This window comes from Bos indicus, chromosome 8, assembly GCF_029378745.1.
Source record: "Bos indicus isolate NIAB-ARS_2022 breed Sahiwal x Tharparkar chromosome 8, NIAB-ARS_B.indTharparkar_mat_pri_1.0, whole genome shotgun sequence".
Taxonomy (NCBI): domain Eukaryota; kingdom Metazoa; phylum Chordata; class Mammalia; order Artiodactyla; family Bovidae; genus Bos; species Bos indicus.
Window position 1 is genome coordinate 70,665,268 of NC_091767.1, and position 19,281 is coordinate 70,684,548.

A 19,281-nucleotide genomic window follows, 5' to 3' on the forward strand; every position below is an offset into this window, starting at 1 on the left:
GGCTACATTGATTATCTCCTCTCTGGCTTCAGTCCTTGCTGCCTCACTTTGCTCTGCCCACCTTGAGCTTCTCTCAGTCTGTCTTCTGAGACTGCTTTCCTGATCTTGTATAAATGGTCATTCTTCCCTTATCTGGTACTTTGCCCATCTATTTCCTCACTGTCTCCTGGTGCCTGACACCGAGTGGGTGCCCCCTGCAGGCAGATTGGAGAAGTGACGGTGCTTCAGAACTTAAGAGGCACTGGATTCAAGCCTGGCTGTGGGGGTTGACATGGGCTGAGAGGGGGCTTCCCTGGGTCCTCAGTGCTCATGGGCCACTTGCTTCTGTTCTGGGTATAGCTTATTGAATGTGGCCTCTCCTTGAGTAGTCCAACACCTGAGGACAGAGAAGTCCAATGAGTGTGCAGACACCCAGCTGGCCTTTTATAGGAGGATGGTTGAACCCACCTGCCAATGCAGGAGATGCTATTTTGATCCATGGTCAGAAAGATTCCCTGGAGAAGGAAATGGCAACCTACTCCAGTATTCTTGCCTGGGAAATCACATGGACAGAGCCTGGTGGACTATAGTCCACGGGGTTCCAAAGAGTCAGACATGACTAAGTGACTAAACACACAGACACACACACACACGTGTGTGTGTGTGTGTGTCTGTGTGTGTATGAAACCTGAGTCACCTTGTTGGACACCTGAAACTAACCTCACATTGTAAATCAACTACACTTCAATTAAAAAAGTTTTGAGTCAATTCATGTTGGGGTGATGCCCAGATATTTCTAGACATTTCCCAGGTGATTTTGATAATTAGCCCCTGTTCTGATCCTCCCCTTCATTTCCCAGTTGAAGACTCTGGGGACCAGAGAGACAGATGCCACAGCCAAGGCCACTGCCTTGGACCAGGATGCCTTCTCTTGGCTCCTCACTGCGGTGCTCTGTGTTCTCTCACACGGCCACACCCTTGCTTGCCAGGGTCTGCTGGGACTGAGAAAGGCCATCCTCCGTACGCTAGCCTTGCCACCCAGGCTAGAAATCGTGAGGGAGGAGGCTTGGGCCGCTGCTGCAGACCTTCGCCAAGGTGGGTCGCTCCTCTGGGAGTGGGCATGGCAGGAGCCACTTCTTATTGACAGGCTCCAGCTAAGTCCCCAGGGACAGCCTGCTTCTGCTCCCTTGTGGTTCAGAGGCTCACACTCTGGGCTTGAGAAATGCAGCCAAAGAGGATTTTTCATTAATGAGGAAAGCTCTACATATAAAGGGTGATGGAAGGGACAGGTAATTCCGGGAAAGTGTGCTTGTATTTAGGGGCTGTAAGAGACATAGAACTGCTTTACCCTCCTTGGTATCTGAAGTTGCTGGTGTGTTTGTTTGCTTATCTGTACATTTAACAAATATTTATTGCCCCCCTACCCCCACAGGTGGTGCTAGTGGTAAAGAACCAACCTGCTAATGCAGGTGATAGGGGTTTGATCCCTAGTTTGGGCAGATCCCCTGGAGAAGGAAACGGCAACCCACTCCAATATTCTTACCTGAAGAATCCCACGGACAGAGCAGCCTGGTAGGCTACAGTCCATGGGGTCACAGAGAGTCAGACACAACTTAGTGACTAAACTATATATTAGTTTATATAGTGACAACAACTATATATATATATATATATATATAAAACTGAAATGACTTAGCACGCATGCACCCCGTGATTAGACACTATAATAGGCGTTAGAGTGTGCTGTGACTCAGACACAACGCCGCCTCCATGGAACTTTCTGGAACTCAGTGGAATGTTCTGGAAGTCTGTGTTCAAGAACCGTATTACTTAGCCTCTTGAATGAATCCCTTATTGTCATTAACCAGAAGGATAGGAATAGACATTTAATTTTCTCAGCCATTCTCTAGAAAGAGGAAGCTGAGGCTTAGAGAGGTTAACTGTCTTGTCCAGGGTCACACCATAAGTGATAAGATCAGTTCTGTCTGATAGCAGGGCTTGCCTTCTGGGCCACCTGGTTGTACCACCTCCTGCCTCAGGCTCCTGGTTTTTATCAGAGCAGTGATCAGAAAAGGCCATGGGAAGTAGGAAGCTTCATTTGCTGTAAAACTTGAGAAATTTCAAATATCCTTTAGAACTGAATGCTAGAGAATCTGCCGTCCCTGAAGCACCGTATCTTCCTCTTCCAAGGACGGCACTTTGCATCTCACGTACATTATTGGCTCCCGCCTGCAGTGCACTTTAGAGCAAAGCCTGGGTTTTAAGTCAGCTACCGCCCTGGTTGGCACACTCTCCCACTTCTTTGTTTATAGTGTGTCCGCCATTATTGCATACATGTGTGTGTAAGCTCAGTCGTGTCTGACTCTTTGCGACCCCATGGACTGTAGCCCATCAGGCTCCTCTGTCCATGACATTTCTCAGGCAAGAGTACTGGAGTGGGTTGCTATTTCCGTCTCCAGGGGATCTTTGCAACTCAGGGATTGAACTTGGGTCTCCTGCATTGGCAGGCAGATTCTTTACCAACTGCACCACCTGGGAAGCCTTTTGAAATGCGTTGGAATAAAAACTCAGTTAAAAAGATACAGAGACGCTGACCCCGTCCAGTCTACCCTGGGGAATGTGGGGCCCAAGTTCTGGTGGCTTCTTCTGATTAGTTCAGGGGCATTTTCACTAGTCTGTGGTAGAAAAAAAGGAGAGGGAACTAGTATTTATTAAAACTAAATTCAACTTAAAGACCAATTTGGTAATCAGAAGTAGTCTTGACTTTTTTTTTTTTTTTTGAAGCATTAAAATTGTCTTGGGACTTTCCTAGCAGTCCAGTGGTTACAACTTTGCACTTACACTGGAGGGGGCAAGGGTTCAATCCCTGGTCAGGGAACTAAGATCCCTCAGGCCATGCAGCATAGCCAGAATAAAAAGAGTTCTCTCTTTTAGGAAATGATTATAAAACAGGGCAGTGGTGCCTGTAGCTTCTATTGCTATTATGTTTATGTCCTTTCTTGGCAAAATGAAAATTTGCCTGTGGTGTGCCCATTTTCTTTGTGGTTTTACTAGCTGGCAAAGTCCTGTCTGAAAATGACCACCAGTTTGGTTTTCACATTGTTCCTCTGAGCCCCGGGGTTCCTGGGGTGGGGTGGCGGGGGTTGGATTTCGGCTTGGGGAGTGAGAGGAGGGTGCAAAGCATTTTGTCTAATTTACAGTCAGAGGCTCTTCTGTTTTATAGATTAGTTTCTGTATGATTTTGTCTGGAGGTTGAAGGGTATTCCTACCAAAGTTTGGAGATGCTCTAGTCTAGACTGTGCATGTGTTTGGGGGAGAGGAGCAGGGGAGAGAATGCTGCTTTTGCAGGACTGAGCCGGTGATCTTTGTCCATAAATATTTCTTACCTGCTGTACTGGTCAGGGCTCTTCAGAGAAACAGAGCCAATGGGTTATATGTGTGTGTGTGTGTGTGTGTGTGTGTGCATGCATGTGTGTGTGAGAGAGAGTTGGTTCACATGATTGTGGAGACTGGCAAGTACAAAATCAGTGGAACAGGCCAGCTGGGGACTCAGGGATGTGTTGATGTTATAACCAAAGATTAGAAGCAAAATTCTTTCTTCCTGGGGGACATCAGGGTTTGGTCATTTTACCCTCTTCAGGCCTTCACCTGATTGAGCGAGGCCCACCCATGCAGTGGCAGGTAATCTGCTTTATTCAGAGTCTGCTACTGCTAAGTCACGTCAGTCGTGTCTGACTCTGTGCGACCCCATAGACGGCAGTCCACCAGGCTTCCCTGTCCCTGGGATTCTCCAGACAGGAACACTGGAGTGGGTTGCCATTTCCTTCTCCAGTGCATGAAAGTGAGAAGTGAAAGTGAAGTTGCTCAGTCGTGTCTGACTCTTAGCCATCCCATGGACTGCAGCCTACCAGGCTCCTCCGTCCATGGGATTCTCCAGGCAGGAACACTGGAGTGGGTCACCAGTGCCTTCTCCGTATTCAGAGTCTACTGACTTCAAATGTTAATCTCATCTATAAAGTGATACTAATCTCATCTATTAAGGTGATGTTAATCTCATCTATAAAATGTTGCTTCACAGCAGCATGTTTGACTGTAGTTGGAGCCAGCCTGAGTACTATGACCTTGTCAGGTTGTTGACATATAAGATTAACCATCACACCTACTCAAGTGCCTGGGGGGTATGATGGGGATGACAGAAATGGGGAAGGCTGGTCTCTGCCTCCAGGAGGCAAGACTATACTTAGGAAAAAATTAACACATTATTGACCAGTGTGATGTGAGAGAGAGTTGGTTCACATGATTGTGGAGACTGGCAAGTACAAAATCAGTGGGACAGGCCAGCTGGGGACTCAGGGAGGAGTTGATGTTAAAACATGTATTAACTCCACAGGCATTAGTTTTTGCAAAAATCCCCCGGTCTTTAATGTGTTAAGAACATGACCATATATTTCAGTGCTAACTTGTAGTGATGAAATGTAAAAAGTATTTAGAGGAGATGAGGGGGCGAGGGATGGAGGATTCCATGGAGATTTATGGTAGAGGCTGAGCAGGAACTTTAACAGCACAGAGGACTCAGATAAGTGAGGACACAGAAGTCTTGAGAACCAAGTGGGAACCCTTGGATAATAATAATACTTCTATTTGACTAGGTCTCTGAGTTTATCGCCACCTTCCCTGGTGGCTCAGATGGTAAAGCATCTGCCCACAATGCAGGGGACCAGGGTTCAATCCCTGAATCTCTCCAGGAAGATCCCCTGGAGAAGGAAATGACTACCCACTCCAGTATTCTTATCTGGGAAATCCCATGGACAGAGGAGCCTGGTGGGCTACAGTCCATGGAGTTGCAAAGAGTTGGACATGACCAAGTGACTAACAGCGCTGAATTTCTTAAGAGTTTTCAGACCCATTGTTTCATTTGATGCTTGCAGCAACCTTGATTTTTTTCGTTGAGGCTCCCAAGGCCCAGAGAGGTTAAGGGATTCATCAGAAGTCACACAGCTTGCCTGGAGGAGGGCGTGGCAACCCACTCTAGTATTCTTGCCTGGAGAATCCTGTGGACAGAGGAGCCTGGTGGGCTATAGTCCATGAGGTCACAAAGAGTTGGACACAACTGAAGTAACTTGGCATGCACGCACTCACACAGCTTGCCAGTGTCTGGGCACGTCTTTCTACTCTAAATCCTGCCCCTCATCGTTTATTCGCTTTGTTGGGTATAATGAAATCCATGTGAGTGTGTGTATGTGGGTGTGTGTGAGTGCATGTGTATGTGTGTGTAGGGATAGAAGATTACTCCAGGAAGGAGAAGAATAAAAGTTATCTTCACTCAGAAACCCTGTGAAACTATAAAAAAACGACTTATTTTTCTCTCCCTTTCTCCCTAGATCTTCCTTTCCCTGTTGACCAGCTTCATTAATCCCTCTCTCTCCTTTTGTCGCCCTCCCCCAGACACGAATGCAGAGTCTGAATCCAGATCCCAAAGCCCATTACACAAGTGTCTACGGAGCCCTCAAGAAAATCATACGGACTGAAGGCTTCTGGAGACCCTTGCGAGGCCTCAACGTGATGATGATGGGCGCGGGGCCAGCCCACGCCATGTACTTTGCCTGCTACGAAAACATGAAAAGGACTTTAAATGCCGTTTTCCACCACCAGGGGAACAGCCACCTAGCCAACGGTATTTGCAAGCGTTTGTCTGGAGTTAGAAAGGTCTCTCCTTCAACAGACCCTTCCCCAGGGTTCTCCTCCCTGTGACCCAGCTGCCTGACGCCTCATCTCCGCCACGCTTGCTTACGAACCAAGGACTTATGTGTGTGCACACACACTCAGACATACGCGCACACACCCACACAGACACACACACACGCACGCGCGCTTTTTTTTTTCTTTCCCCTCCTTCGCTTTCTGAAGCCTGGGGAGAATCAGTGACAGAGGTGTTTCATTGTTGAGTGGGTTTTGCCTTTTTGCTTTTTTTTTTTTAACATTCAAAAGCAATTAATGATCAGATCTAGGGGAAAAAAAAACACCCTGAATAGGAACAAAACTTTTGAATGCTGGATTCCCAAAAAAAAAGTTATGTGGACAGCTTCTTTGAGACTATTTAAAAACTGACCCAACAGGTCTCTACAGCATCAAGATCTAACTAAGCTTTACAAGGTCAAGAAGTTTTATGGCTGACGAAGGATTTGCTCCTGCGCAAAGGACCTTTCCCTCCTAAACTTCGAGGGATCTGGGAATTTCACCCCCAGTCTCTTCCGTTTGTTGCATCTCTCTGCAAGCAAGGGCTGAAATAGTTTTCTTTTGTTCTGAGGGAGCCAGGCGGGCGGTGGGGTGGAAGGGGGAGTGAGTTGGCCACAGGCAACTGTTACGTAGGCTTGGCTTACTGGGTTCGGCTCCTGTGGGTTTGGTTCTGGTTGGTTTCTGTTTAGGTCTGGAGTGCAACTCTGGCTGGTGGCACCAGGAGTCTTTAACAAATTTATTTTTCAGCAGCGGAGAGGTAGATGTAACTGGCAGAGCAACTTTTTTTTAGTACCTTCTCCAAAACATCCTTCCCATCAGCAAACGTTGGTAAAAATGACTCCATCTGGCTGGTTGGCAGACATTTATTTTGCTTTTTAAAAATTGGCCCCTACTTCCCCATTTGTCCAAACGGTCACCAAGATCTCCAGTCTTGGTATCTCCAAGTTCATGGTCTCAGGGCCCCGCTTTTGCTAAAACTGCCTCTTTAGCTCCTTGGCGCCTGGACCCCTTGGAGGCGAGTTTATGTTTATGTCAAGGTCTGCCTAGCGCAGTTACCACTTCACTGTGGTGTGCTCTGGTTGCATTCTGATCTTTCTGCAGATGATCCTACGTGTGTGTGGAGGAGGGAGGGGGTTACATAAGCATTTCTGAAGCTTTAGCCTGTGTCCTTCATTTCTCCCACTTTCCAGCGGTTGTCTTGATTATTGGGCAGTGTGACCTACAGAGAGAGGAAACCCAGAGTCAAAAGCAAAATTCCAGGCCGGAATCTGGCTTTTGAAGCCAGGCCAGAGGAGACCTGGGCTTGGTTGTCCCTGAGACATGAGACATGGCCGTCCCTGAGACATGTCATCGCTTTGCAAACTAACCCGGGTAATCTGCCATCGGCAGGTCTTCTGAGCCTTTTCCCCTTGGCCATTTGCTTAAAAAAAAAAAAAAAAAAACACAAACTTGGATTTCACTAAGTAATTTTCTTAAAACTGTCTCTTTTTTCCCCCTCCTGTGTGTATGTTATTGTTGTTTAATTGGTAAATCATGTCCCACTCTGGGGCCCTATGGACTGTAGCTTACCAGTCTCCTCTTTCCATGGGATTCTCCAGGCAAGAATACTGGAGTGGGTTGCTATTTCCTCCTCTAGGGGATATTCCCAACCCAGGGATCGAACTGGCGTCTCCTGCATTGCAGGTGGATTCTTTACCACTGAGCCACCTGGGAAGCCCCTCTGCTTGTATACATGATATCTCCTTCGATTGCCCCAATTTAAGGGCAGAGTGAGTTAATCTATAGACAAAGGCCAGGGATGAGAAAGAATTAAAATGTCAGCGGTAGAAAAAGCCACCAAAGTGTGGTTTCCGTTAACATCCCATGTTGGCAGGTCTAGCCTTTTCCTAGGGAAAATGAGGGTTTCTGCCGAATTGAAATGTGTGTAACGGTGTCTGTTACCTTCCCCATTTTTATCCAGGATTTTCCATGATTGCTTTAGGATTTCAGGAGTTGGTGCTCACCAGGGTGGACGGGTAATGAGTTTTGCTTCTTGGAAAGCCAGGTCCAGGGTTCTGTCTGACTTTACGTTCCAGGAACTTCCTGAGAAGCCCCGGTCCCAGAGGGTAATTTTCTGGAGTTTGTTTTACAGGGATAGCTGGGAGCATGGCCACCCTGCTTCACGACGCAGTCATGAATCCAGCAGAAGGTAATGTTTCATGGTCCCAGGGAGAGGCAGCAGGGCCTGTGCAGAGGGGCAGGAGCAGAAGTGGGGGGCGGGGCAGCAAGTTGGGCAAGGGGACTCCTGGCCCCAGTCGGAAGATGCAGGAGAATTCTTGACCATGTTCTCAAAGGCCTTGAGAAGGGATGTGAGCATTTAAGCTCTGGGATTCCTGTTCACTTAAACAGAGCTTCTCAGGGTGGGATCCATGGACCAGTAGCATCTGTGCCTCCTGGGAGCATGTTAAAATGCTGATTCACAGATCCCACTCCAGACCTACTAAGTCAGTAGACCTGCTTAACAGGTTCTCCTGGTGGTTTTTTTATATGCTGTTGTACTACTCTGAAACCTGTGTGTGCTCACACGTGCACACACACAAACACACACCCTCCTGGTCCTTGTTCACTGTTACCAAGCGTAGACAGATTTAGAAGAAACTTGTCAGAGGTCATCCATTAGGGGTTATGTTCAATTTCCTTTGTTAAAAGACATTTGAAATTATTACGGAAAATTTCCAACAGGCAGATGTAGGGAGAAGAGTATGGTGAGCCCCTCCCCCCGCCATGCATGCATCATTCTACTTCATAAATTAACATTTGGCCACTTTATTGTAGCTGTCTCTTCTCACTTTACCTTTTTTTTTCCCCTTCGAATTTTGCGAGCATTATAAAACAATTCTTAGCTGTGCAGATGAGTTCTGTTGGCTTTTTCTATAGCCTCATATCCTTAGTGAGCTCGGGTCTGAGTAGGAAGGGGTTTTTGGACCTGGTGCCGAGCATAGTTTCAGCTGGGTTAGTGTCTCTGTAAGATGTTGGCCTCTCTCCTGCTTCCTTTCCTCACCTGAAAACAGTCCCTTGCCAGAAGGGAGAATCAGAGGTTAAAAAGTGCAACATCTTAAGTATTGTAAGTTTGGTTTTGTCTTTTAAGGTTACAGTTTATCTGCTCTCAGCTGCCTCCCATGCCCCATCAGACAGGAAATGTGTTCTGACCTTCCAGGATGTAAGGGGTCAGATGGGGAGGCAGGCTGCTGCTTCCTTGGGTTTAAGGTGATTCAGAGTCAATGACCAGTTAGTTAGCCCATGTCAACTGGGCAAGAGTTTTATTTCAACTCTTTTTTCAGGGGATTAAAAAAAAAAAAATGAAGTTCAACTCTCTCCTTTTCTCCTTGACATTATATCTTTATTCCTTTAGAATTAAAGCACACTGTATGTGTTTATCTTGCAGTGCTTGGAGACAATTAAAATTCTAAGCCTAAGGGACCACAGTATTTGTCCTTTGAACCACCAGTTACTTTTTATTAACAAAGCCTGAGTCCTCATTGGAGTTTGTCATCGAACTTGGGCTAACATCATTCGAGTGTCTCTTTCAAGAGCACTGAGACCCGGAAGCTAAAAACGCTGTCAGCGGGGTGGAGACCACTGAGAATAAAAGACAGGCCACGTGTCCAGTAGACATAGTGGGACAGAGGAGGGCAAAGGAGCCAGGAAGCAGGATTGCAATCCCCGGCGTGTGAGATGCCCAAGGCAGCCAGGACCTGGGGGATCAGCTCGGGGAATCTGAAGTGGCTGCCTGGTGTGGGGGCCACCTGAACCGAGTCAGGCAGGAGAAACATCAAGAAAGAGCCACATCCTGGCTCCTGGCACTGGGTCCCGGAGGCATGTGTTGAAACCGGGATGGCCGGGAGCTGGCCCCCTGGCAGTTTCTCGGGCTGGGGCTGGGTGTGTGTGCTAGCTGTCCATGCCCATGTCTAAACTTGCTTGTTTCTCTTTATGGCTTGGCTTCCCATCTCACTCCGACCCGGGGTGGGGCCAAACCCAACCCCCGTGCGGCCCGACCACAGTCGTGAAGCAACGCATGCAGATGTACAACTCGCCGCACCGGTCGGCCCTCAGCTGCATCCGGACAGTGTGGGGGACGGAGGGCTTAGGGGCCTTCTATCGGAGTTACACCACGCAGCTGACCATGAACATTCCCTTCCAGTCCATCCACTTCATCACCTACGAGTTCCTGCAGGAGCAGATCAACCCCTACCGGGGCTACAACCCTCAGTCCCACATCATCTCAGGCGGGCTGGCCGGGGCCCTGGCCGCCGCCGCCACCACCCCCCTGGACGTCTGTAAGACCCTCCTCAACACTCAGGAGAACATGGCCCTCAGCCTGGCCAACATCAGCGGCCGGCTGTCGGGCATGGCCAATGCCTTCCGGACGGTGTACCAGCTCAACGGCCTGCCCGGGTACTTCAAAGGTGTGCAGGCCCGGGTCATCTACCAGATGCCATCCACCGCTATCTCCTGGTCTGTCTATGAGTTCTTCAAGTACTTCCTCACCAAACACAAGCTGGAGAATCGAACTCCCTACTAAAGGAACGGGCTGTGGGAAGCGACGCCGGCGTCTTTGATTGTGCAAAGGCTTTCTTCCTGCCTGCACCCACTCCCCTGCCCTCACACCAAGATTGTTGGGGCACAGGGTTGGCAGGAGGGGCCTTCCGCGTGCCCTGATCCCTTCTTAGAAGGAGGAGAGGACAGGACAGCTGCTTACCCGATGGCCATCCGCTGGGACATACCAGGTGATAGCAGATGAGGGCAAGACCGGCAGGGGAGCGAGAAATTGCTATTTCTCTTCCTCCCCCACCCCGAGAGCGATGTAGCTTTTCCTTCAGTGTAGCATCTCCTCCCCTAGAATCATCCATAGATCACACAGGAGGGAAGAACGTGTGCAGTGACTGAAAACATTAAACAGGAAACAAGAAGTTATGTATATAAAAGTCCCAGTACACAGTATAAAATAGATGGATAATGTTTATCCTTTATTTTTCTATGTAGAAGTTTTTGAATTTGAGTGTGTGCCTGTGTGTGTGTACAAGCAAGTGTTACAGCTGAGAATATAAAGCTGTTTAAAAAAAATAGAGGGGCTGAGTTTTTCCATTAGGTTAAGTCACAGGGTACCAAAGTAGTACATTGCTCCATGTGGCCTAAAATTGTGTTGAGCTCCCCATGAAAGTTCCACTTGAATGTAAAATAATAAGTATAAGGTTTATATTTTGAATTTCTCTTTTCATAGGGGAAAAAGGTACGTTGAAAAAAAATAATACTTTTAGCTACTTTTTTTTTTTAATCCTTATTCAATCAGTCACCGTCATGTGCCTTTTCCCTTTGTCTTTTGCTGGAAATTCCAGGACCAAAGATCTGACCCTGGGGCTTTTCCTCTAGCTGTGAGCTCATCCCCCGCCACACACACACATACTGGGCGGCAAGCATGGCTCATGCTGGAGCACGGTGGCCCCCAGTGGAATTAGGGTGGCCGGTCTTACTAAAACCATTTCCTTCCCTTTGGGTGACGTGAATGTACGCCTCACAGAGCTAGCACTTAGAAGCCCTTGAAATGCCAGTGCTTGTTGGGCAGGCAAATGGAATCAATCCTACCTTGATCCTTGGACTTCATTCTCCATCCACATTTTAACCCAGGCACTTCAGGTATTCTTGTCTGTGTGTGTGTTGGACTCAGTCCTGATCTGTGTTTCCCTGTTCAGTTTTAGGGATTTTAAGAAACACAGGCAGTGTATCTACGACATTTATCTGTTTCCCCTGCCCATCACGAATGTCTCCCTTAAAAAGCCTCTCGCTGCCCAGGTTCTCCTAGCAGCTGCTGAAAGGACCTGGGCCCTCGTGCACAGTCAGGATGCCTCTTGAACCGTCTTGAACCTCGTGTGGTACATGCCACCTGGGGACATGCCGCCTTGTTTTCTGAAATGGCACATCTGAGCCAGATTATCCCTGGGAGCAAATGCAAGCCTGTTTCCTTCAGCTATGCCTTCCCAGGCCTCTCTTCAAGACCTAGTGGCTTCGCAGTTTTCTTTTAAAATGAGTAGGAAGCAAGTGTGTGTTTTCATTCTGACTCGGCCTGGTCCTGACCTTGACCTTGGCAGGGTCCATGTTGTGCATTGTCACCAGGCTCAGACCCGGGTTCCTTGGGGTGTGCTCTCATTCTCAGGAAGAACTCAGATGGTCCTGGGACATCAGCATCTTGAGACCTTGCACACTGTGCCTCCCAGGATAGTTTGCAGGTTATGGACAGCAGAGACCCACATCAGACAGCTCCTACACGTGCCCGATGAACAGGGTCTTCTCCTGGGCTGGGAGGTTTGACTGCTGACCTGTCCCCTCTCAGAGGTAGCCCCCACCCCCATCTCTCCAGTGGAAGTCTGTTGCAACAAGCTTCCGTCCCACTCAGGGATGCAAAATGCCCACGGAGATCAAGCTGCTGGGGGAAGTGTTTACGTCTCTCTAAACATACCCCTAAACATACTCTCTGTTAGTGTTAACGTTAGGCAAATGGAAGAAAGACCAGGTCGAATTCTGAAATAATTATTCAGCCTCCCCTCCTTGTCCACTTCATACACCACCATGCTGCAGAATGTTCCTTATTTCTTAAGGATGAGTGTGCCTGTTGAATACAAATGTACTGCTGCTGCTTAACTTGCGAGATGCATGGCGTATGTTACCGTGCTGGGCCAGTGTCGTTTCTTAAATGCCCATCGTAAATACCATGGTTTCTGCCTCTCAAGTCATCACCAACTCTTGGAAGAAGGGGAGAAATGTGTGATTCTGTGTGGGGATGTTTCTGATGTGCTGCTACAGTTGTGACACTGGAGCTATGGAAAATAAAGCCTTGATCTTTGAAGTGTCGTGGGTTCTGTGGTAGGGATGTAGACATGAGAGGGAAGTGGATGGAGAAAAGGAACCTAACTCATGGGATTTGTGCCTCCTGCAGTCTCATGCATTAAGGACCAGGCTCTATGGCTTAGATGGAAAGTACCCTTCAGCCCACTTATCAAAACTGAAGCAGGTGGCCGCCTTGGCCAGCCCAGGGATGGTCAAGTGAGAGGCCCAGGGAATGGCTGGGAGCATCCTTGGGTTTTGCTCAGCTCTGCTGGCAGCTCTTCTATCTTTGTGGGACCACGAGGTTGAGAGGCTGATGGTACCTGTGATGCCCAACCCTCTTGCCTGCTACATTCATGCCTATCTTCTCTGGCTCTCTCTCTTCCTTCTTCCCTTTGGGCGTGTGCTAAGTCACTTCAGTCGTGTCTGACTCTTTGCGACCCTATGTACTGTAGCCCACCAGGTTCCTCTGTCCATGGGATTCTCCAGGCAATAATGCTGGAGTGGATTGCCATGCCCTTCTCTAGGGGATCTTCCCAACCCAGGGATTGATCCTGCGTCTCTTTCGTCTCCTGCATTGCAGGCAGATTCTTTACCAACTGTGCTACCCCTGGGGCTTCTTCTGATTCCTTTCTAAGTCCCACCTCCACCAGGTTCAGCTGCTTTCCCTCTGAGTGCCATCCTAATGTTCATGACAATATTCCAATAGCCATCTAAGGCAATAATTGGACAAGTACTCAAAAATGCCTATCCCAGGCTTGTTCATGAAAGTCAAATCTGGAAGCACACTGGATATCAATGAAGAAGTTAAATGACTGGGGACTTCCCTGATGGTTCCCTGATGGTTAAGACTTCGTTCACCTTCCAATGTGGGGAGTGCATGCTTGGTCCCTGGTTGGTGAGCTAAGATCCCACATGTCTCATGGCCAAAAAACCAAAAGGTTAAGCAAAAGCAATCTTGTAACAAATTCAATAAACTTTTATAAAGGGAGTTAAATGATTTATAGAGCGCCTGAGCTCTCCAGGTATTGTAGTGGGAAGGAAGGAATTTTCGCCAGGGACCCCAGATCAGATACATTGTTTAAAAACTTGGACTTTCCAATACATTAATAAAATTTGAGAATACTTCCAAGCTTAGTGATTTCTCTAGTGAAAGTGTTAGTTGCTCAGTCATGTCCAAGTCTTTGCAACCACATGAACCTTAGAGCCCACTGTCCATGGAATTCTCCAGGCAAGAATACCAGAGTGAGTTGCCATTCCCTTCTCCAGGATCTTCCCGACCCAAAGATCAAACCCAGGTCTCCTGCACTGCAGACAGATTCATTACTCTCTGAGGCACCAGGGAAGCCCAGTCATTTCTCGAGTCTTACCTCCTAAAAGTAACATTTTGGGGACATGTGAGCCCCCTTTTCTGAAGGAGTGGATATGTGATGACTCATCCACGGTTTAGAATTCCATGGTTATCTGTTGACATGGCTTCTTTAAAAGGCTCTTTACTCGTGGTTTTATTCACTGGTGGCAGCCATAATCTTTCACTTTCCATAGCGTGTGGGCCATCCGAGAAGAACTACTAGAGGATATAGGACACAAGCGCCACCTTAGGAAGGACAGTCCAGCCCATGACTGCGGTCCTCTGAAACTCCTATGTGAGAATAAAAATTATAAATTCGAGATCATAGTGGAGATTTTGGGGTCTCCATCCCAAGGCAGTTGAAGCTTGGGCCTTGCCTTAAAGTTCTTGTGAATTTCTGTTGTCAAGGACTCACTGCTGAAAGCTCGTACTGCAAAGCAGAACGCCCATGAAGCTCAGGGCGATGGATTGTGAACGCTCAGTTCTTTGTCATTGTCACCCTGACCCTTGGTGGCTGTCTTTAAGAGAAGTGCTCACTCAGTCATGTCCGACTCTTTGTGACACCATGGGCTGTAGCCCACCAGGCTCCTCTGTCCATGGGATTTCCTCAGGCAAAAATACTGGAGTGGGTTGCCATTTCCTTCTCCAGGGGATCTTCCTGACCCAAGGATTGAACCTGAGTCTCTTGCATTGCAGGCAGATTCTTTACCACAGAGTCACCTGGGAAACCCCCATACTACACTTGATCTTAGCCAAAAGGTTTTGGGAGCCTTTGTTCTCATCATTTGTGTGTGTGTGTGTGTGTGAGAGAGAGAGAGAGAGAGAGAGAGAGAGAGGGAAGATTCTGGCTTCTGCTGAATGTTGAGAATATTCTTTTGAAGGATGCTTCTAGCATTGGTTGACAGGTGACAGATGTATATCTCAACATTCAAGTTTTGAACTTCATGCAATCAGGTGAGTGAAATAGGACAACAAATCCTCTCCCTTTGCCTGATTGAATCTGTATAAAGTTTGGAATAAAATAATGTATACATTTTAATAAAAGTAATTATGGATACCCATATGCCATTTTTTCCTGTAGGGCTGGACTTCACAAGGTTTTAATGGATGTTGCTTTATAGTAACTACTTTCAATAACGAGAGTCCATGACAACTGAAATTACCTGGAATTCAAAGCAATGTCCAAACTTCAACTGCCTTGGGTCTAGGACTAAAAGAACATCACCAGTCTGGAGGCTGTTGACACTCAAGTGGTAGCAGCTTCTTTTGGTTCTTCCTGATTTTCTAGCATCTCCAGTGGTCTTATCCATGGTTTAATGTAGATAGCTAGGAAAAACCTAAACAGCAAAATAAAACCAGAGACATCATTTTGCTGTCAAAGGGCCATCTAGTTAAAGCTGTGGTTTTTCCAGTAGTCATGTACGGATGTGACAGTTGGACCATAAAGAAGGCTAAGCAAAGAAGAATTGATGCTTTCGAACTGTGGTGCTAGAGAAGACTCGAGAGTCCCTTGAACTGCAAGATCAAACCAGTCAATCCTAAAGGAAATCAACCCTATCTTCATTGGAAGGACTGATGTTGAAGCTGAAGCTGTAAAACTTTGGCCACCCAGATGCTAAGAGCTGACTCACTGGAAAAGACCCTGATGCTAGGAAAGATTGAGGGTGGGACGAAAAGGGGACGACAGAGATGGTTGGATGGCATCACCAACTCATGGACGTGAATTTGAACAAACTCCACGAGATAGTCAAGGACAGGAAAGCCTGGTGTGCTGCAGTCCATAGGGTTGCAAAGAGTCAGACACAACTGAGCGACTGAACACAACAAAAAATAAGGAAAGTGTATAGTCAGACTGGTGCCTTAGCTGCTAAAGAATCCACCTGCCAATGTAGGAGACGCAAGAGATGGAGGTCTGATCCACGAGTCAGGCAGATACCCTGGAGAAGGAAATGGCAACCCGTTCCAGTTTTCTTGCCTGGAAAATCCCTTGGACAGAGGAGCCTAGAGGGCTGCAGTCTATGGGGTCACAAAGAGTCAGACATAGCTGAGCACACATGCATGCACACACAGTCTTTAGGCAGGGGCCAGGGGCTCAGGGCCAATTATATGACTCCTCATGTTTTCCCTCAAGCATTTGATAGTAAATTACACACAAAGAGGATCATGATTAATGGTCCTGAGATGACAATCGTACTGGGAACAACAGCCAGGAACAAAGAATGTTCTTGATGGAAATACGGGGCCAAACTCTGAACCTGTTATTCATTGTGGTAGAAAAAGTCCCTTCACACAGCTTGGAACATGGGGTTCTAAGCCTCATGGTGTTCCAGTGAGTGAGGGTTGCCAAAAGCACTCATTCACAGAAGTTCTTGGATGCTTACTCTCACGCTTCACTTGATCCAGCTTCCTATTTTGAAGAGATTATTTTTGCTGATTTGACCTAGGCCAAAAATCTTAGTTTATTGATGCTATCTTGTAGTTCCACCTTGACCTCTGTAATTCTTTCGTCTTTATGATCAGCAAGTTTCTGAAAGCCAAATTTGAAAAGCATGTAATTACCTCATACTGAATACTAATACAAGAATAATTTTTATTGCTGGTAGAATGAGGTAATTTATTTGCTCTGGTTCATTTTAACCATTGAATCATAGATGAGTGCAGTTCAAAGACCTGGACACTGTCCTGTGTGTGTGTTAGTCACTCAGTCATGTCCGTCTCTTTGCAACCCAATGGACTGTAGCCGAACAGGCTCCTCTGTCCATGGGATTCTCCAGTCAAGAATACTGGAGTGGGTTGCCATTTCCGTCTCCAGGGGATCTTCCCAATCCAGGAATCGAACCTGGGTCTCCTACATTGGAGGCAGTTTCTTTACTGTCTGAGCCATCCTGATGGATACTAACTAGCTGGGTAATCTTGAGTGACCTTGGACATATCATTTAATCTCTGGTCTAGTTTTCTCACCTGCAACATGAAAGGGTTGGGTCAGATGACCTGTAATAGCTCCTCCAGCTTCGATAGCCTGTGTTCTTCTAATCCAGGCTCTATTCAGTGTTTAAGTCTGTAATTAAAGTAAGATGACATGTTTTTTATGTGAGATGACAAGGAGAATCTTCGCAGGCCTTTTAGCCTACCTGCCAGAATGAATCATTCATTATTATTTTGCTTTACAGAGACTCACATCTCACTTCCTAAACTACTCTACAAATGAAATAAAAAATCAGGAACTCAGTACAGGCAAATGATGGATGTAAATGTATTTCACATCTTTGTTTTTACTGTATCTTTATTTTTTTTTATGACAGGTATTTTACATTTAATTTCTTAGTTCCATGAGGCTTTATGTTTTTACTGTATCTTTAATGGCTGCATCTCTATGCAGTGGTAATTGGATGATTTGCCTGTGTCATTCTAAATTCTGAGTGAGGGCTGTTGTCTGTGTTGAACTCCAGGTCAGGTGCCTGAAAGAAAATAGGTCATCTTGAGAACCTGCAGCTTCGGGAACGTGATACCAGCAAACCCTTGTTTTCACGTTGTACATCACTACAGGAAGAAGTCAGTGAGGTCTTCCTGTGGCATTTTTTAATTGTAGAGTCTATTATGTCTAAACTTTTGAAAATTACATACTTTAATTTTTAGAACAATTTTTGGCTCACAGTAGAATCGAGGTACAGAGAATTCTCATACCTGCTGACCCTCTACATATGCCAGTCCCCCCCAAGATCAACATCCCTACCGGAGTTGTACGTTTGTTACAACTGATGAACTTACATTGACACATGGGGCTCACTCTTTTTATTGGATCATAATTGCTCTACCACGTTGTGTTAGTTTCTGCTGTACAAGGAAGTGAATCAGTTATTTGTATACAGATATCCCCTCCGCCACCCCCATCCCACCCCTCTAGGTGATCACAGAGCACAGAGCACTCCCATTGCTGCACAGCAGCTTCCCACTAGCGATCTATTTTATACCTGGTAGCATATATATGTCAATGCTACTCTCCCAGTTTGTTCCACCCTCCCCTTCTTCCCCTGTGTCCACATGTTCATTCTCTATGTCTGCCTCTCTGTTCCTGCCCTGCAAATAAATTCATCTGTACCATTATTCCAGATTCCACATATATGCATTAATATATGATATCTGTTTTTCTCTTTCTGACTTCATTCTGTATGACAGACTCTAGATCCATCCACCTCTCTACTAATGACCCAATTTCATTCCTTTTTATGACTGAGTAATATTCCACTGTAGAAACCCTCTTGCACTGTTGGTGAGGATGTGAATTGGTACAGTCACTATGGAGAACAGTATGGAGGTTCCTTTGAAAAACTAAAAATAGGGTTCCTTCCTGGTGGTGTGTACATTTTATGGGTTTGAAGAAACGTGCAATGACGTATGTCCACTATTACAGTTTCACTGCCCTAAAAATCCTGTGTGCTCTTCTGTTCATCCCTACTTCCCTCTAACCCCTGCAACCATTGATCAATTTGCTCCTCCATAGTTAATGACTTTTCCAGAATGTCATAGTATACAGTATATCATCTTTTCAGAGTGGCTTCTTTCAATGTATTTTAATTTTCCTCTATGTCTTTTCATGGCTTGATAGCTCATTTATTTTTAGCATGGAACAATATTCCATTGTCTGATTGTGCCAGTTTTTTAAAATTTATGTTTAATTTGAGGATAATTGCTTTACAATGTTGTGTTGGTTTCTGCCCTTTAGCAACATGAATCAGCCCTAGGTATCAGCCATAAGCCCCCCACCCCATCCCACTCCTCTAGGTTTTCACCAGGTTGAGCTCCCTACATTATACAGCAACTTCCCACTAGCTATCTGTTCTATATATGGTGATATATACGTTTCAATGTTACTCTCCAATTTGTCCTGCATTCTCCTTCCTCTGCTGTGTTCACAAGTCTATTCCAGTTTTTTTTTTTTTTTAATTCATTCACCTACTGAATGACAACTTGGTTGCTTCCAAGTTTTGGCAATTATGAATAAAGCTGTTAAACACAGGAAGCCCAGTCTGGCGCTCTGTGATAACCTCAAAGGGTGGGATGGGGGCAGGAGAGGGAGGCATAAGAGATAAGCAATATATGTATACCTGCGGCTCATTCGCGTTGTTGTATGGCAGAAACCAACACAATATTGTAAAAATCATAGAACAAACCAAAAAAAAAATTGAATAAAGCTGTTATAAACATCTGTGGGCTGGTTTTTTTTTTTGAGGACATAGTTTTCAACTCCTTTGGGTTGAAAGAAATGTGATTATCAAATTATATGGTAAGATTATTTTAGTTTTGTAAAAAACTGCCAAGCTGTCTTTCAAAGGGGCTACCATTTTGCATTCCCATCA

General features: G+C 46.3%; 1 protein-coding gene across 5 annotated transcripts in view; it reads left to right on the plus strand.

The window, feature by feature from the left end:
- Positions 1–12,595, plus strand: part of SLC25A37 (solute carrier family 25 member 37) — a 47,589-nt gene extending 34,994 nt beyond the window's left edge. For 2 of the 5 annotated variants that reach the window (XM_019966359.2, XM_019966363.2), the window contains exons 2-4: positions 5,425–5,653; positions 7,847–7,903; positions 9,756–12,595. In XM_019966359.2, the coding sequence (XP_019821918.2) occupies positions 5,425–5,653; positions 7,847–7,903; positions 9,756–10,276 (807 nt within the window). In that variant the 3' untranslated portion in view covers positions 10,277–12,595. Of the gene's footprint in view, positions 1–5,424; positions 5,654–5,725; positions 7,087–7,846; positions 7,904–9,755 lie in introns of those variants that run through there. The other 3 variants (XM_019966364.2, XM_019966365.2, XM_019966366.2) reach the window with 3 other exon arrangements.
- Positions 12,596–19,281: the final 6,686 nt, after the last annotated feature.